Here is a 17,248-nt window from a genome sequence, read left to right as displayed (position 1 = left end):
TGGTGACATTAGTTAACGAAATCCAATAAGATGAGTTTTCTTGAGTGAAGAATTATGGAGGAGAGGACATCTCCAGCTATGCTGATGCTCCCTCTTCCCACGGGAGGGAAGCGACTGCACTGGCCCAGACACTGTGGGCTGGCTACAGGGCAGGTTGTGGCAGAAAGAGAGCCCTGGGTTAGGGGGCAGCGTGAACGTCTGGAAGAATTATCCCAGGAGCTAGACTGTGTCGAGGGCTCGGCCTGGCCCAAAAGGGCCACAGGAGTCCAAGGTGAGATCAGATGGGCAGGTGGAGGGGAGCAGGCTAGGGCAAGGGCTCGGCTAGGTCAGAAGGAGAGGACCTGGTGCCCTTGCTTACATATCTGGGGGACCAGGAGGCTGATTGGCCCTGCCCCAGCTAGTGAAGCCCTAAGCCACGCCTCTATTCATCCCTCCCACCTTTTACAGCTGCTCTGCTTTCCCAGGAGGCCATGCTTGGAGCCCAGATGGCAGCCACACTTGGAGGACCAAACAGCATCCTGGAACAGGCCCGAGAGGCCCAGCAGTAGATGGAGCATTTGCTATCCGAGACAGGCCAGCCTACGAAGACAGATCTGTGGGAGCTAAAACTGAAAGGGCTGGTCAACAGAGTCCAGATGCTGCACCCACAGCTTCTGAGACTCCTAGTCCAAGCTGGAGTGGTGGATGGAGATGTGGATCACTGCGGGGGAGTTTTGCCACAGCAAGGACTCTCTCCTTGGAGTAACCTGGGTGCAATAGGGAATCTGAGATGTGCATTCTGGATCCCCTGTCTTGTTTTCAGGAATGCAGGGGTCGGGGATCTGGGCTGGGCTGTGTTCCTGCACCCTGTGGTGTTTCCTCTTGCCCTGGGACCCTACCCACTGCCCAATGAGTTCTGGGTGCCTCCCGTAACACCTCCCATAGCTTGGACATAGCAGTCACAGCCTTGGAGCAGCATCCAGAGTCATGGGGGCTATGGATGGGAGCCATAGGGGCGGAGGTGGTCATAGGGGACCATGGCTTGGCCACGGGGTTACAGGAGACATATTCCACATCTGACTCACCCTTACCAGCTGCAGCAAATCCAGGCCACAGCAAGCTCCACTGGAATCCAGGCTCAGGAGATGTGGCATCGTGCAAGGGGGCCCTGGGGCGTGACCACTATGGCCCCTGTGCAAGCAACTGTGCATATCATCCAGCGTTTCCTCTTGGGTGCATGTCTGCTTGTTATGTGTCTGTTCACAGCTGAGAGCAGGGGCAGGTGGGCATCCAGGTCACTGCTATGCACCCTCTTCCAAAATGAGGAATACACAGAAGGGCTGACCAGGGGTCAGGTGGGAGCATTAGTGTGCCGGCAAATGTTGAACAACTGGCTGGGGGCCGGGGGGACTGACTCTAGTGTGTGCCAGTTTCTGTGTGTAAGCAGTCCCACCTACCATTTAACAACTGGTAACAAAATTTCTGAAAGTGTAACAAGTGTCTCTTGTAAGCCTCGAGCACACCATGTAGTCGTGTCAGAGGCCGGGTCAATGAGAAGTTAAGGTCAGGGTCTGTTGGGTCAGGGATCGGAGTTCACATTCAAGATCCTTACCCCCATCCCCACAGATGAAGATGCAGATGCTATGAGTGTGGAGTTGGTGGCATCGCGTGGACTGGCGGTGCCCCTCCCCCAGGGTAGGGCAGTAGGCATTGCTCTCTTGCTGGATCAGATCTAGGGTGCCCTCCCTGTACTAGATGCCAGAGGCCGGGAGCTGCCCAGAGCTGGTGTCCTCCATCAGGCACAGCAGACCAGGTGTCGGGCCAAGAGTCTGGAGGTAGAGGTCAGGAGGTGGGGAGGAAAGGGATGCCCACCTGATCATCTGTGCCCTTCAGGAAGGGCCCAGGACCAAGCACTGGATGTTCAGGGGGAGCTGGCGGAGGCGGGAACTCATGCAAAGACTGCAGAGCAAGGGCTGCAGGCGGCAAAACAGACACTCGGAGGCCTGGAGGCCACTGTGCAGGAGGCAATACCCCACCATACCCTTTAGGTCACTTGCACCCCTTGTTCAGTGGCTGCCATGGTCTCATTCTCACCCCAAGGTCCTTGACCCACTATGATACCATGATGCTATTAAATAACTGACGGTGTGAAAACTCTGCTTAGTTGCTGCCCTGCTGTGACCTCCCTGTGATCCCCTGACTTTTGCCCCAGGTGGCAGGGCTCCTGGCCTGGATGACATTTGTAATGGATGTGACCCCAGTCCTGGGGCTTCTATCCAGTGGTTCTCAGGACCCATTTGGCCCCGAGTCAGTGGCAGGCCCAGGAGGCAGAAGAGCATGCAGCATATGCCATAAGCTTGGGTGAGGGCCTGGGCAAGGTGAGATAGGGCAGTAGACAACGGGGTCTCAAGGAACCCTCTGGAACAGTGTGAAGTGGGGTTTAGCCTGGGACTGGGCTATGCTGGGCTCAGGCAGGGTCTCAGTTCTAAAATCCCCTGTCCCCCAGGAACCTCGGGTAGCAATGTGTTTGGGACAGTAGAGTCTAGGTGGGGTGGGGTTTCAGGTCTAGTCCTACTCTAGGAGTTGCAGGTGGCCCTGTTAGTGGTGGCAGAGTTGCAGGAGGGCACATATAGCCTGATGACCATGATACAGGATGCAGGAAAGAGGGTACAGCAGACACAAGCTGAGGCCTAATTGCTGCTGAAGCGGGTGCAGAACAGCTGGAGCCGTCTGGAGGGTGCGCGGCTGGGCCGTAGCAGGGTAGGGATGGAGTAGGGTTAGTGTCAGATGGGAGGGTCAGAGTCAGAGCAGGGTTGGTGTGGGAGGATCAGGGCTGGGTTCAGGTAGGGTCCAGATTCATGGGGTCAAAGTTCAGAACAGGTGGTCAAATGTAGATTAGAGTTAGAGCTCATTTAGGGATGGGGTCGGAGTCAGGGTCATGACAGATGAGGACCAGGGTCAGAGGTTAGAGCCTGGCTCAGATGACTGATCCCCAGGGTTGGAGTGCCACTTGGTGCAGAACGAGCAGGCTCTGAGCAGGAAGGTGGCCACCCTGTGGGCCCTGGAGCAGCGGGCAGCAGAGCTGCTTGAGCACATGCAGCTGTGGGCCAAAGCGTATGCCACCTGCTGACTGCTGTCTATGGTTGCCAAAAAGAGGGACTCTGGGACTACCTGGATATTTCAGAGTGACCCCAGAGTGACCCAAGGATCGCCTGACCTAAAGAGACCACAGACCCCCCTGAGTGCCCGCTGACCCTGAGTGACCCCCATGTGACCCCATGATGTCATCCGGAGGCTCTCTACCTTGAGAAACCAGAGACAGCATGTTAAACTCCCTGAGGCCATCTAATGTCCCCTGACCCTGACAGATACTTATCTCTGAGTAATGTAAAGTTCTGAGTCACCTCTAGTATCCCTGAGCCCCTCAGGTTGACTACATGACCCCCAGGGTGATTGAAGACCCCTACTCCAGATAACTGGAGTAACTCCTAGCCACCCCGAAAGTCCAGCAGGTTGACTGACCCCCCTGCTCAGATTCTCCTAGTGAAGCCTGGTGATTCCCCTGAGGAAGCTGTCTCCCCTGGCACATGGCTCTGGGCACCTCAGAGCCAGCCCGACTGGGCCCTACGTACCCTGGGAGTTTTTGGTCCTAGCCGATGTCCCAGGGGCCTGGGTGGGGCACGCGCTCGCCGGCAGCGCGCATTCCAAGCCGGGGCTACAGGGCTCCTGGTGGGCCAGAAGGTCCGGAGCGGATTATTAGTCATAAGATGCGGATCCACTCACTGCCTCTCTGGTCCGTCTGTTGTCAGCCGCCTAGCACCCATTTTCATACCGGGAAACTGAGACTGCACTTCTGCCTACTTGCTGTAGTGACTAGGGGAGGCAGAGAACCCTGGAGCTGTGCCTCGGACGGAGGATGGCCTCTCTTGATCTCTCTCCCCATCTCGTCCTGTCCCTCTGGCCTGGCATCCTAAAGCTTCCCACATCCCTGAACAGGGGAGCTCGACACCCGTGTGTGTGCCCTCCCGCTCCTCGCTAATGCTGGAAACCCTGGGACTGAACTCTTAGTTGCTGGTGACTTCCACAGCACCCGCAATCCTGGGGACAAAGACTAGGTTCCATAGGCCACTTTAATTCTTGAAGATCAGACTCCTTGTCACAGCCCCCACTTAGTGCACCCCTTAACTGTGGTGTTCTAAAGCCCCAAATCCCCTACCTTCCCCTTGCTCTGCAGAGGACTGAGTATGAAGGCATAATAAAGATTTGCAGGGGAGCTGGCCGGGTCTGGTTTCTAGAGCGAGGGTCTTTTTCGGAGGGGGTGGGGGACCTCTGTGCAGTGTTTCGCTCCTGCCCGTGTTTCGCTCCTGCCCGTGTTCCGCTCCATGTTTTCCTTCATGCCGTGCTTTCCAACTTTGCTCAAAGTCGCCAGACTCCCAGCAAGTGGAGGGATCACCGGACAGACAGAGGACTGAGTGGGGACTCTGCCAAGGACCCACACGGGCAGGGTCAGCGTGGGACCTGAAGGGAGGGGCCGGTGGGCACGGGCCCCAGACTTCTCATCCCCTCTCATCCCGATTCCTCTCCTCTTTAGGATGGAGTGGGCCGCAGGGAAACGAGGGAGAGACCCGCGGGGACAGCCTGGGCCCTGGGAATTTCGAGTGGGCCTGCTGCTGAGCGGTGAGAGGGCCTGGTGATGGCCTGGGGTTTCTGGGAGGTGATGGTGGGTCCCGGGGTAGCCAGCCCTGAGGCTACTGGGTGGGAGCACAGCAGAACCAGTTGACCCACTGTTTGCAGTGCTGGCCACTGCCCTGGCCCAGGCTCGGGCCCCGGATGTGCCAGGCTGTTCTCGGGGAAGCTGCTACCCTGCTACTGGTGACCTTCTGGTGGGCCGTGCTGACAGACTGACCGCCTCATCCACCTGTGGCTTACATGGTCCCCAGCCCTACTGCATCGTCAGTCACCTTCAGGTGTGGCTGGGGGTAAGGTGAGGGTGCTGATCCAGTGTGGGGCTAGCACTAGCTAAGGTCCTGACCCTGACCCTGACCCAACCCAGGATGAGAAGAAGTGCTTCCTGTGCGACTCCCGGCGCCCCTTCTCTGCTAGAGACAACCCGAACAGCCACCGCATCCAGAACGTAGTTACCAGCTTTGCACCGCAGCGCCGGACGGCCTGGTGGCAGTCAGAGAATGGTGAGGCCATGGGTGGGGCTCCGGGTGAGCAGAGCGGCCCACCAGTAGCCTCAAGTCCCTGACCTCCGACTCCTGCCTCAGGTGTCCCTGTGGTCACCATCCAGCTGGACTTGGAGGCTGAGTTCCATTTCACACACCTCATTATGACTTTCAAGGTGCCGGCGTGTCTGGGAGGCTGCTTGAGTCCCCCTGCTTGGCTCCCCATTGCCCCTGAACAGAGTCCCAGCTCCTCAACCCAGGCCCCCTGAGCTCATATGCTATGTTCCGCGGAGTGGGAGGTTCTTTCATCTCCCACACCTTCCATTTCCTTCCGCCTTCAGGCCTTTGCACAGGCCGCCCTAATCCTAAATCCTAGACCGGGTCAGGCACTGCCTCTCTGGGCCCCATGACCCCATGACCCCTGAGCCTCCCCAGTAGAGGTGGCTACCCTCCCTGATCATTCCTTGGCTTCCTCTGGTCACCTCCACCTGTCTGTGAGCTGCTTGAGGGCAGACCCCAGCTGGGCAGGGCTCTTGATGGGCCTGGGCTGGACTTGGGTCCCAGTGCTCGCTGATCAGCCATGCTCCCCACCCAGACGTTTCGCCCTGCCGCCATGCTGGTGGAGCGCTCAGCAGACTTCGGACGCACCTGGCATGTGTACCGATATTTCTCCTATGACTGTGGGGCCGACTTCCCAGGAGTCCCATTGGCCCCGCCACGGCATTGGGATGATGTAGTCTGTGAGTCCCGCTACTCAGAGATTGAGCCATCCACTGAAGGCGAGGTGAGGGTTGAGATCTGGGCTTGGTGCAGGAAGGGGAGATGATGGGCCTGAGGCAAGGTTCGGTGTCTCTAATGACTCTATGCCCTTCCAGGTCATCTATCGTGTACTGGACCCTGCTATCCCTATCCCAGACCCCTACAGCTCACGGATCCAGAGTGAGTGTTCCACCCTTTATGCCTGGCGTAGTCCCAGCGTCCGGCTGGTGACTATTTGGGGCCTCGGTAGCTATTTTGGGTGCTCCCTAGGGCAGGTGCCAAGTCCAATTTAGCTCACATAGCAGTAGACAGGAGGTCTCACAAGGTGACCTTGGCAGCTGCAGCCCCTGGGTGGGTATGGGGCAGCAAAAGCCTGCCTGGCCAGCTGGTCCTCAATACTTTACCCCCACTTAGACCTGCTGAAGATCACCAACCTACGGGTGAACTTGACACGGCTACACACGCTGGGGGATAACCTACTTGACCCACGACGGGAGATCCGCGAGAAGTACTATTATGCCCTCTATGAGCTGGTTGTGCGTGGCAACTGCTTCTGCTACGGACACGCCTCACAGTGTGCACCCGCCCCAGGGGCACCAGCCCATGCTGAAGGCATGGTGAGGGGCTTTAGCTGGCTGGAGTAGGGCTGGGGGCAGGGGCAGACGTGGCTGGACAGTGCTGACCACATGCCTGCCTTCCTTCCTAGGTTCATGGGGCCTGCATCTGCAAACACAACACTCGCGGCCTCAACTGTGAGAAGTGTCAGGATTTCCATCATGATCTGCCCTGGCATCCAGCCGAGGATGGCCACAGCCATGCCTGCAAGAGTGAGTGAGACCCTGGTCCCCACAGCCCCAGAACTCTGTGGCCTGGCTGTGTCCTGGGTAGACCCTGCAGCTTGTTGGTCAAACCCCTAACAGCCACGCTGTGTTCAAAGGGTATCCAGACCTCGATGCCCCTGGGGACTCTCTCAACCCTCCTCCACAATCTGCTCTGGGTGGGGGCCCAGTATGGTGCTGAAGCCTTAAAGTCCCTGAGTCCTCACCCCAAAATGCTGGCCTCTGGCAGGAACCTAAGGTGCACTGGGGCCCCCTACCTTTGAGACATGATCCCTCAAGAGGCCTCTGCCCTGCCCTTCTCTCCCCTCTCCTAAGAGTGTGAGTGCCATGGGCACACCCATAGCTGCCACTTCGACATGGCCATATACCTGGCATCTGGCAACGTGAGTGGAGGTGTGTGTGACGAATGTCAGCACAACACAGCTGGGCGTCACTGTGAACTCTGCCGACCCTTCTTCTACCGTGACCCAACCAAGGACCTGAGGGACCCTGCCGTGTGCCGCGGTGAGGCTGGGATGGGCATGGCAAAGGGAAGGCTGAGCCTGGAGCAGGAGCTGGGGAGCTGACTGCTGTCTAGGATGAGCTGAAGTTTGGGACGGGGGCATAGGGTAGAGCCAGACTGGGAATCCAGGTTGGGGGGCGTGGAGCTTGGGACAAGACTGGTGCTGGGCTAGTTGGGATATGGTAACCTTGTACCTCTTTTTGCCCTCAGCCTGTGACTGTGACCCCATGGGTTCCCAAGATGGAGGTCGCTGTGATCCTCATGATGATCCTGCACTGGGACTGGTCTCGGGCCAGTGTCGCTGCAAAGAGCATGTGGTGGGCTCTCGCTGCCAGCTATGCCGTGATGGCTACTTTGGGCTCAGTGCCAGTGACCCTGTAGGCTGCCAGCGTACGTGCTTTCTGCCCAGCTCCCGTGCTGACCTTAACCTTTGACCTCTTACTCTTGACCCCACTGAACACAAGCACTGCCATAGCTCCAAGGTATTGATAAGTCTCCTTCCCCCGCAGGGTGTCAGTGTGATGCACGGGGCACAGTGCCTGGGGGCACCCCTTGCGACCCTAACAGTGGAAACTGTTTCTGCAAGCGCCTAGTGACTGGACATGGCTGCAACCGCTGCCTGGTGCGACTGGAAGGAGCTGGGGTTCTGGGTCAAAGAGCACTTATCCTCAGTGCACAAGGAGAGAGGGTGGTATCCATGCCCCACTGGGTGGGTGCTAAGAGTTTAAGGTCCAGTCCTGCCTGAGAAGCCTCAGGTTTGGGAGGCCAAGGACGGGAGCCAGTTTTCAACAAGGGCTGGTAGAGGCTGAAAGCCGTCATTGGATTCCCTGGTGGGTGGTGTGGGGAGGAGGGGTCTGTTTCTGGCCCCCAGCAACCTCTTCTCCTCCAGCCTGGCCACTGGGGCCTGAGCCATGACCTGCTGGGCTGCCGTCCGTGTGACTGTGACGTGGGTGGTGCCTTGGATCCCCAGTGAGTGCTCTACAAAGGGCTCTGGAAGCGGGGGGGAAGATCTTGGGCAGGACACAGGGTCCTTCTGAGGTACCTGTGTGCTCCCCAGATGCGATGAGGCCACAGGTCAGTGCCGCTGCCGCCAGCACATGGTGGGGCGGCGCTGTGAGCAGGTGCAGCCTGGCTACTTCCGGCCCTTCCTTGACCACCTAACATGGGAGGCTGAGGACACCCGAGGCCAGGTAGAGGGGCGGTGTTGGAGGGCAGGGTATAGGTGGGACTACGGCTGGAGAGGCAGAATTATGGGCAGTTCCTTGTATGGGGCAGGTATATGGTCTTAGGCAGGGCCTCAGCTGGAGAGCTAGGGTTTGGGGACAGGCTATGGCAGAAGAGGCGGTGCCTTGTCTGAGTCCCCACCCACAGCCCCATCTTCTCTCAGGTGCTCGATGTGGTGGAGCGCCTGGTGACCCCTGGGGGAACTCCATCCTGGACAGGCCCTGGCTTCGTTAGGCTAAGGGAAGGCCAGGAACTGGAGTTCCAGGTGGCCTCGGTGCCAAGAGCCATGGACTATGACCTCCTGCTGCGCTTGGAGCCCCAGGTCAGACCCTGTGACACCTAACCCAGAGTCGAAACTCTGGGTGCGGGAGCATCTCTTCCATCATCCCATTCCCCCAGGTCCCTGAGCAATGGGCAGAGATAGAAGTGACCTTGCAGCGCCCAGGGCCTGTGTCTGCCCGCAGCCTGTGTGGGCATGTGTTGCCCAAGGATGACCACATCTCAGGGACTCTGCAACCAGACACCAGGTGGGGACACAACTAGTAGCACTTACAATGGTGGGGGGGTTGTGGGTCAGCCCTAAGCTCCCTGAAAGGTACTTGGAAGACCCCACCTCTCATTTATCTGTTCCTTCAAGTGCCTCCTCCGAGTGCTGTTTGCCGGGTGCTATTGGGAATGGCACTGGTCAGGGGAAGGAAGTAGACAGAACAAGGCCTGCTCTCTTAGGGGTCTCAGTTCCAGAGACCAAGGCAGGAATTAATAGGAAACCATCCAGCATCACTTTAGGGGGTGCCCATGGAGGGGAAGGAGGGCGCCAGAGCACTGTGAGCAGGGATGTGACTAGTCTGATAACTGGGTGGCATTGGCTTCATAGCTTTTTTCATCACTTCTTTTTAAACTTTTTGTCATGTAAATATTCAAACATACACAGAAGCAGAGAGAATAGTGTACCCATTATAGACATTTTGCCATCTGTGACTTGTATTTAACAAAGATCCCTCTAGTTGCTGAGTGGAGAAGAGACTCTAAGGGGCCAAAGTGAAAGCTAGAAGATATGTTGGAGGCTAGTGAGTTAGCTGAGTGACAGTGGATTGGTTGGACACAAGTGTAGCAGTAGAGGTGGCAAGAAGAGGAAGGTTCCAGAAGGTTCTAACGGTGAAGCCGATGGCTTAGACATGGAAGAGAGGGAGAGAAAGCGGAAAGTGGGAATGGAGCTCTTTACTGAGATGGAGGCGTGGGGAAGAGGAATTCTGAGGTGCTCAGACATGGGGGAGAAAGCCTATGAGTGATTGGATTTCTGTGTCTGGAATTACTACGAGGGCTGAAGTTGCAGATATAAATTTGGGACTTGTTACTAAAGAGATGGATCTAGATGAAATGACCAGGGAAAGGAAGGAAGACCAGAACCAAGCTTTGGGATACTCTAGTGTTAGAGGCCAGTAGAGAAGGAGGAGCTTGGGGCGGGGGTAGTGGGGTGAATCAGGAGTGTGGACGGGACCCCAGAGAATAGAAAAGTGTCTCTGGAAGGAAGGCTTACCGATCTCAATCCATGCTGCCGAGTGCTGAGTCAGATAAGGATAAGGAAGTGGCCGCTGGGTTTGGCTTCATGGAGGTCATTAGTGACCTTCGCACAGGCTGTCTCTACGGCATGTTCAGGCTAAACCTCCCCTGGAGTGGGAAGCCAGAGAGTGGAGGCAGTGACTGCAGTAAAATCTTAGGAATTTGTGGTGCGAGAGAGCAAAGACAAGCTAGCAGCTAGGGGGAAACTCAAGGGATTGAGGAAGATTCTTTTCAGGGAGGGATGAAAGAACCCTAGCATGGGTTTGCGGGCTGGTCGGAATGACCTAGGAGAGAAGGAGCGAGGGGGTGATGACGTAGGCTTGGTGAAGGGGAGTAAAAGGAGCAGAGGTTGGAGGTTGGAGGTCGAGGTCAGAGGAAGTGTTAAGAGGCAGTTGTAAAAGAGAAATTGGTATTTGTGCCAGGGAAGTGCTATGGGGTTGCAAGGTTGTATTGAGTGTTTTCAGTGAGACTGGTCTGCACAGGTGTGTGATTCCAGTGAGGGAGGTTTGTGGGAATCTTCTGTGCAGATTCTTTTTAGGACTATCTAGCTGTCCATTGGCCTGGCCAATGGTTTGGTTGCTACACGTGGGGTGGGAAAGGCGCAGAGTGACCCTATGCCTGTCCTCACCTCCTCCCAGGTACATGATACTTCCCAGACCTGTCTGTCTTGAGCCTGGCGTCTCCTATAAGCTGCATCTGAAGTTGTTGAGAACAGGGGGAAGTGCCCAGCCTGAGGCCCCCCACTCTGGACCCAGCCTGCTCATTGACTCGGTGAACAGTCCCCTCTCCCCACATCAACCAAGATGGCAAGGCCTGTGGGATGGGACCTATAGTGGTGGCTGGATAGGAGGAGTCTATGATAGAAGAGGCAGGCTGGGGGCGGTGCTAAGCGAAGCGCTCTGGCGCTACCCATATGGCCCCGGGTCTGAACCTCATTCTTCATTGCTCGCCTCTTCAGCTAGTGCTGTTGCCCCGTGTCCTGGTGCTGGAGATGTTTAGTGGGGGTGATGCTGCTGCCCTGGAGCGCCGTGCCACCTTTGAACGCTACCGCTGCCACGAGGAGGGTCTGATGCCCAGCAAGACCCTTCCGTCTGAGGCCTGTGCCCCCCTCCTCATCAGCCTATCCACTCTGCTCTACAATGGTGCCCTGCGTGAGTGTCTGTGATGTGGGTTGCGAGGCACAGGTGTGGGGGCCCAGCCTAACTTGGCCCTCCACCCACTCCCCACAGCCTGTCAGTGCGACCCCCAGGGCTCGCTGAGTTCTGAGTGCAACCCCCATGGCGGTCAGTGCCTATGCAAACCTGCAGTGGTTGGACGCCGCTGTGACCTTTGTGCCCCTGGCTACTATGGCTTTGGTCCCACAGGTTGTCAAGGTATTTGCCTGCCCCGTCTTCCCTCCTGTCTGTGACTGTTCTGCCTCCTCTTTCTGGCTCTCCTTCTCCTGACTCTGCATTAGACCCCGTACTCTCAGCCCTGGGTCACTTAAAGTTCTCTGCCATCCCCGGACCTTCCCACTCTGACCCCACCCAGATTCTCCCCAAACCCCTTCCCTGGCTCAGCCTTTGTCTTGCCCCCAGCCTGTCAGTGCAGCCCCGAGGGGGCACTCAGCGGCCTATGTGAAGGGATCAGTGGGCAGTGCCCCTGCCGAGCTGGTGCCTTTGGGCTTCGCTGCGACCGCTGCCAGCGTGGCCAGTGGGGATTCCCTAGCTGTCGGCCATGTGTCTGCAATGGGCATGCAGATGAATGCGACGCCCACACAGGCGCTTGTCTGGGCTGCCGTGATCACACCGGGGGTGAGCACTGTGAAAGGTGAGCCTGGAGTAGCTATGAGTGGGTTGGTGGGTGGGTAAGCTGCTCAGAGATGACACATCTCTTCCTGCCCCTTCATGCAGGTGCATTGCTGGCTTCCACGGGGACCCACGGCTTCCACATGGGGGCCAATGCCGCCCCTGTCCCTGCCCTGAAGGCCCCGGGAGCCAACGGCACTTTGCTACTTCTTGCCATCGGGATGGGTACTCCCAGCAGATGGTGTGTCACTGCAGGGCAGGCTACGCGGGTAAGTGGGTAAGGTAAAGGTGTGGGATCAGGGAAGGGCAGCTGGGCTGAGCACTCACGCCTTCCCCCTGACTGTGGGCAGGGCTGCGGTGCGAAGCTTGTGCCCCTGGGCACTTTGGGGATCCATCAAGGCCAGGTGGCCGGTGCCAGCCGTGTGAGTGCAGTGGGAACATTGACCCCACGGACCCTGATGCCTGTGATCCCCGCACGGGGCAATGCCTGCGCTGCTTACACCACACGGAGGGCCCACACTGTGCCCACTGCAAGCCTGGCTTCCATGGGCAGGCTGCCCGACAGAGCTGTCACCGTGAGTGTGTGTGGGATGGGAGGGGATGGCTAGGGTGGGGCTCCGCTGCTTGGGCTCCCCTTGATTAGTGTGCTCATCTTGGCTGGCACAGGCTGCACCTGTAACCTGCTGGGTACAGATCCTCAGCAGTGCCTGTCCAATGACCGATGCAACTGTGATCCAAGCAGTGGGCAGTGCCCATGCCTCCCCAATGTCCAGGGCCCTACCTGTGACCGCTGCGCCCCCAACTTCTGGAATCTTACCAGTGGCCACGGCTGCCAGCCTTGTGCCTGCCACCCAAGTCGAGCCAGAGGACCCACCTGCAATGAGGTATGGGGCCCTCCTGTGAATACCTAGGTGGATGGGGCCAACTATCTGCCTCAAGTCTCAAGGGCTCAGCCTCTCATTGAGGCTCTGACCTCTGCTCTGCTCCCACTCTAGTTCACAGGGCAGTGCCACTGCCATGCTGGCTTCGGGGGGCGAACCTGTTCTGAGTGCCAGGAGCTCCACTGGGGAGACCCTGGGTTGCAGTGCCGTGGTGAGAAACCCAGCAGGGCCAGGGTGGTTGGGGGCCTTTCCAGGATGCCCTGCTGGTACCCTAACTCTGTGGTCTATCCTTTCCTGCAGCTTGTGATTGTGACCCTCGTGGAATAGACACACCTCAGTGTCACCGCTCCACAGGCCACTGCAGCTGCCGCCCAGGTGTATCTGGCGTGCGCTGTGACCAGTGTGCTCGTGGCTTCTCGGGTGTCTTTCCTGCCTGCCACCCCTGCCACGCATGCTTCGGGGACTGGGACCGCGTGGTGCAGGACTTGGCTGCCCGTACTCGGCGCCTGGAGCAGAGGGTGCAGAACCTGCAGCAGACAGGTGTACTCGGTGCCTTTGAGAGCAGCTTCTGGCAAATTCAAGAGAAGCTGGGCACTGTGCAGGGGATTGTGCGTGCCCGCAACACTTCAGCTGCCTCCACTGCACAGCTCGTGGAGGCCACAGAGGAGCTGCGGTGCGGATGGGCCTGAGATACATGGTGGGATGTGGCAGAGGCCCAGTGGACCAGGGCTGAAACCTCTATAAACACTTCCCTCCCCTCTGGCACAGGCGTCAAATTGGGGAGGCCACTGAGCACCTGACCCACCTGGAGGCAAAGCTGACAGATGTGCAGGATGAGAACTTCAATGCTAACCATGCACTAAGCAGTCTGGAGCGAGACGGACTTGCACTTAATCTCACACTGCGGCAGCTTGACCAGCATCTGGACCTGCTGAAGCATTCAAACTTCCTGGGTGAGTTGTTGGTCAATTAAGCAGGTGGGCCAGGGTTGATCTTCAGCTGACTGCTTGCCTGTACCCAACTTAGGAGCCTATGACAGCATCCGCCATGCCCACAGCCTGTCTGCAGAGGCAGAACGTCGTGCCAACATATCGGCCTTGACAGTGCCCAGCCCTGTGAGCGACTCAGCAGCCACCCGGCACCGGACAGAGGTGCTGATGGGTACCCAAAGGGAAGACTTCAACCGCAAGAACATAGCCAACCAGCGGGCACTGGGAGAGCTCTCTGCCCGTACCCACGGCCTGAGCCTGACAGGCATAAATGAACTGGTGAGGCACAAGCATGGGGTGGGACACGTGGGCATGGCTGTTCCTTCTACAGGGCCTTGACTTGTTCTGTGCTTGGCAGGTGTGCGGGGCCCCAGGAGATGCACCCTGTGCTACGAACCCTTGTGGGGGTGCTGGCTGTCGAGATGAGGACGGGCAGCCCCGCTGTGGGGGCCTCAGCTGCAGTGGGGCAGTAGCCATGGCGGACCTGGCCCTTGGTCGGGCTCGGCACACACAGGCAGAGCTGCAGCGGGCACTGGCAGAAGGTGGTGGACTTCTCGGCCAGGTGGCAGAGACCCGGCGGCAGGCAGGCGAGGCACAGCAGCGGGCCCAGGCAGCCCTGGACAAAGCTAATGCTTCCAGGGGACAGGTGGAACAGGCCAATCAGGAACTGCGGGAACTCATCCAGAGTGTGAAAGACTTCCTGAGCCGTGAGCCTCCCGTGTGGCCCAGGCCATGTGGTTGTTTTCCTCTGTGTCTGTGTTCATACGTGTGTCCCTGCATTCATACTTGAGTTAGGTCCTGCACTGGACCTGTATTTATGACCTCATGTCTGGCCCCCAAGCCCTTGGCTGTATGTGGTCCTCAAGTCATGACCCTGAGTATATACCCCACATATGGTCCCTGTCCTTATGGTTACATCCTTATGCCTATTAGCAAATCCATATCCCATGTATAGTCCCTGAGTCCATACCCCAAGACTGTGTCCCCATACCCATGCTGGAGAATGTGTCCCTAAGCTCTTGCCTGTGTCCCTAAGCTCTTGCCTGTGTCCCCATAGAGGAGGGGGCTGATCCTGATAGCATTGAGATGGTGGCCACACGGGTGCTAGAGCTCTCCATCCCAGCATCACCTGAACAGATCCAGCACCTGGCTGGCGCAATTGCAGAGAGGGTCCGGAGCCTGGCGGATGTGGACACAATCCTGGCGCGAACTGTGGGAGATGTGCGTCGGGCGGAGCAGCTACTGCAGGATGCACAGAGGGCACGGTCTGACCCCAACCCTGGCCCCCATCCTTGACACTTGGTCCTGATACTTGCAGGCCCTGATTCCCTCTCTTCCCCAGGAGCCGGGCTGAAGGTGAGAAACAGAAGGCAGAGACAGTACAGGCGGCACTGGAGGAGGCCCAGAGGGCACAGGGTGCTGCTCAGGGTGCCATCCAGGGGGCAGTGGTTGATACACAAGACACAGAGCAGACCCTGAACCAGGTGTGGTCTCTTTGGGACATCAGTGGGGCAAGGTTATGGACATGCATTATAAACTTATTTAACCCTGAGCCCACTCATGGCAGGTGCAGGAGAGGATGACAGGTGCAGAACAGGCACTGAGCTCTGCAGGTGAGCGGGCTCAGCAACTGGATGGTCTCCTGGAGGCTCTGAAATTGAAACGAGCAGGGAATAGCCTGGCAGCCTCTAGTGCTGAAGAAACAGCAGGCAGTGCCCAGGGTCGTGCCAGGGAGGCTGAGCAGGTAGGTTGAGGCAAAGCCAACTAGAGGGGGTGAAGGTAGGAGCTGGGCCTCCACTGGACCACCACACTGTCCCTGCCCTCTCATCCCCAGCTGCTGCAGGGCCAACTGGGCGACCAATACCAGACAGTGAAGGCCCTGGCTGAGCGCAAGGCCCAGGGTGTGCTGGCTGCGCAATCGCGGGCAGAGCAACTGCGAGATGAGGCTCGGGGGTTGTTGCAGGCCGCACAGGACAAGCTGCAGCGGCTGCAAGGTGAGGATCAGGGTGGGTGGGCACCAGAGATGTGGGACTGTGGGAACAGAACCCTTCACTGAGACCTGCCCCTCCTAGAGCTGGAGGGCACCTATGAGGAGAACGAGCGAGCGCTGGAGGGCAAAGCGGCCCAGCTGGATGGGCTGGAGGCCCGGATGCGCAGCGTGCTTCAAGCCATCAACTTGCAGGTCCAGATCTACAACACCTGCCAGTGACCCCTGCCAGAGGCCTACCCCAGTCCCCAGGCCCGCCCCGTACAAGTTACTGCCTATGCATGGCACAGTTCCCAACCTGGCAAGCCTCCAATAAACCTCTGTGAATCCCTACTGTGTTGTCTGTGCTTTGATTTGGGGAGGGCGGGATCTCGAGGCTGCCCCCAGCATGGCCCATGAAAGGCCGAGGCACCGGAGCCCCGCCTCCTCCGTGCAGGCCCGCCCCGGAGCTGCTCGTCGCGGCTTGCCCGCTGCCGCCGGAAGTGCGTCACCAACTCGGCGCTAGGCCACCCGCGGCCGTAACTAGAAGTCGAAACAAAACAAGCAGCGGAGGCTGCGGTGCCGGGACGGGGGAGGGGCGCGCCGGAACCGGAACCGACCTGACGCCGGAACCGGAACCGAGAGCGGGTTGCCAAGGCCCGAAGAGGGCTGGCGGCGGCGGCCTCGCTCGGTGAGTGGGACGGGCGGCTAATCGCCTGTCTGGCCGGAGCGGGGAGGCCGCGACGCGGGCCCGGGGCGGACTGTTCAAGGTCATGGGTCGTGCCAGCCTCCTCCCCTCAAGCCCTGCGTCGTGCCGGGCCCACCGATGCAAGACGGGCAGTTACGCTACGCCCATGGCCGGCCTCCTGCCTCGGAAAGGGCTGGCGGCGAGCGAGGGCGGCTTCCTGGAGGAGGTGGTGGCGGGCCCAGGGTTTGGAGGCAAAAGCTAGGTTGCAGCCCGGCCGGGGCGCTGGTCTGCGGTCAGTAACGCTGCGCGGCCCTATTAGACCGGCATCGGTCTCGGAGGCAGTGTCTCTCCCCACCGTTCTCCCCCCACCCCGCGACGTTCCCAGAGGATGGGGGAGGGACGAGACCTTCAGCTGCGGCCCGGGTGCAAAGAGGCGGAGGGTGTCCACTCCTTGACTCTGGACCTTTCGTCTTTAAAGATCCAGCCCACCAGTCACACTTCTGACCTGCAGAAGGTTATCTGCTCCCACATATGCTCTCGGCAACAGAGACGAGTCATTCTCTCTCCTGCTACTGTCTTAGGCCCGGCTTGAGGCAGCCAGGGGTCCTGGATCCAGAGTTTAATCCCCACCTTTATCTCAGTTTTGAGAACTTTATTTTGGATGGAGAAACAGCCCAGAATCCCCTGATGGGTCGGTGAGAAACTGGGTAGACGGTCTCTCTTCAGAGTTGATGAGTGATTGGACCTGTCTGTTTCAGTTTCAAAGTGGGTGCTCGCCCTGCTTTGGCTCTGGGGCAGGAGTGCTGCCAAAAGGGCAATGTGACATCTGGATACCCTTTTCATCCGCGTCTTTGCAGGCCCCTCTTTGCTTGGGACGGCAGATGGAGAGAAGAATCTCTCTTGGGA

The 17,248-nt window shown here is 58.5% G+C and overlaps 2 protein-coding genes across 17 annotated transcripts in view; both read left to right on the top strand.

Annotated features, from left to right (window-relative positions):
• The first annotated feature begins 4,357 nt into the window (after positions 1-4,357).
• On the top strand, positions 4,358-16,008 carry LAMB2 (laminin subunit beta 2). Of its 3 annotated transcripts, XM_006909084.3 has the most exons (33): positions 4,358-4,484; positions 4,571-4,656; positions 4,774-4,946; positions 5,033-5,168; positions 5,250-5,323; positions 5,743-5,931; positions 6,023-6,086; positions 6,321-6,523; positions 6,613-6,733; positions 7,061-7,249; positions 7,458-7,637; positions 7,757-7,869; positions 8,137-8,216; positions 8,305-8,437; positions 8,635-8,793; positions 8,871-8,998; positions 10,670-10,802; positions 10,990-11,182; positions 11,261-11,404; positions 11,609-11,840; positions 11,924-12,087; positions 12,169-12,393; positions 12,485-12,702; positions 12,814-12,910; positions 13,000-13,372; positions 13,468-13,652; positions 13,726-13,967; positions 14,047-14,395; positions 14,746-14,953; positions 15,031-15,172; positions 15,256-15,432; positions 15,523-15,682; positions 15,761-16,008. In XM_006909084.3, the coding sequence occupies exons 2-33, from the start codon at positions 4,572-4,574 to the stop codon at positions 15,895-15,897; spliced, it is 5,406 nt and encodes a 1,801-aa protein (XP_006909146.1). In that variant the 5' UTR covers positions 4,358-4,484; position 4,571; the 3' UTR covers positions 15,898-16,008. The 3 variants fall into 3 exon arrangements, with proteins under 3 accessions (XP_006909146.1, XP_024900632.1, XP_024900633.1); XM_025044864.1 differs by lacking the exon at positions 4,774-4,946 and having other exon boundaries at positions 4,425-4,484; XM_025044865.1 differs by lacking the exons at positions 4,774-4,946; positions 5,250-5,323 and having other exon boundaries at positions 4,425-4,484.
• Positions 16,009-16,157: 149 nt separating this feature from the next.
• Positions 16,158-17,248, top strand: part of USP19 (ubiquitin specific peptidase 19) — an 11,397-nt gene continuing 10,306 nt past the window's right edge. For 9 of the 14 annotated variants that reach the window (XM_025044868.1, XM_025044867.1, XM_025044866.1 and 6 more), the window contains exon 1: positions 16,159-16,345. The gene's annotated coding sequence lies outside the window, so the exon portion shown is untranslated. Of the gene's footprint in view, positions 16,346-17,248 lie in introns of all 14 variants that reach the window. The other 5 variants (XM_006909079.3, XM_006909081.3, XM_006909080.3 and 2 more) reach the window with 2 other exon arrangements.

Source organism: Pteropus alecto, unplaced genomic scaffold (genome assembly GCF_000325575.1).
Source record: "Pteropus alecto unplaced genomic scaffold, ASM32557v1 scaffold53, whole genome shotgun sequence".
NCBI classification, from domain to species: Eukaryota; Metazoa; Chordata; class Mammalia; order Chiroptera; family Pteropodidae; genus Pteropus; species Pteropus alecto.
The sequence above is the reverse complement of the archived record's forward strand: the minus strand, read 5'-3'. Positions and strand labels throughout refer to the sequence as shown.

Bases quoted from the DNA above. Each gene is read 5' to 3' on its own strand.
- LAMB2 (XM_006909084.3), top strand. From the start codon at position 4,572: ATGGAGTGGGCCGCAGGGAAACGAGGGAGAGACCCGCGGGGACAGCCT. The intron at 6,087-6,320 runs GTGAGTGTTCCA...ACCCCCACTTAG, and splicing joins CTACAGCTCACGGATCCAGA to ACCTGCTGAAGATCACCAAC. The intron at 15,683-15,760 runs GTGAGGATCAGG...TGCCCCTCCTAG, and splicing joins CAAGCTGCAGCGGCTGCAAG to AGCTGGAGGGCACCTATGAG.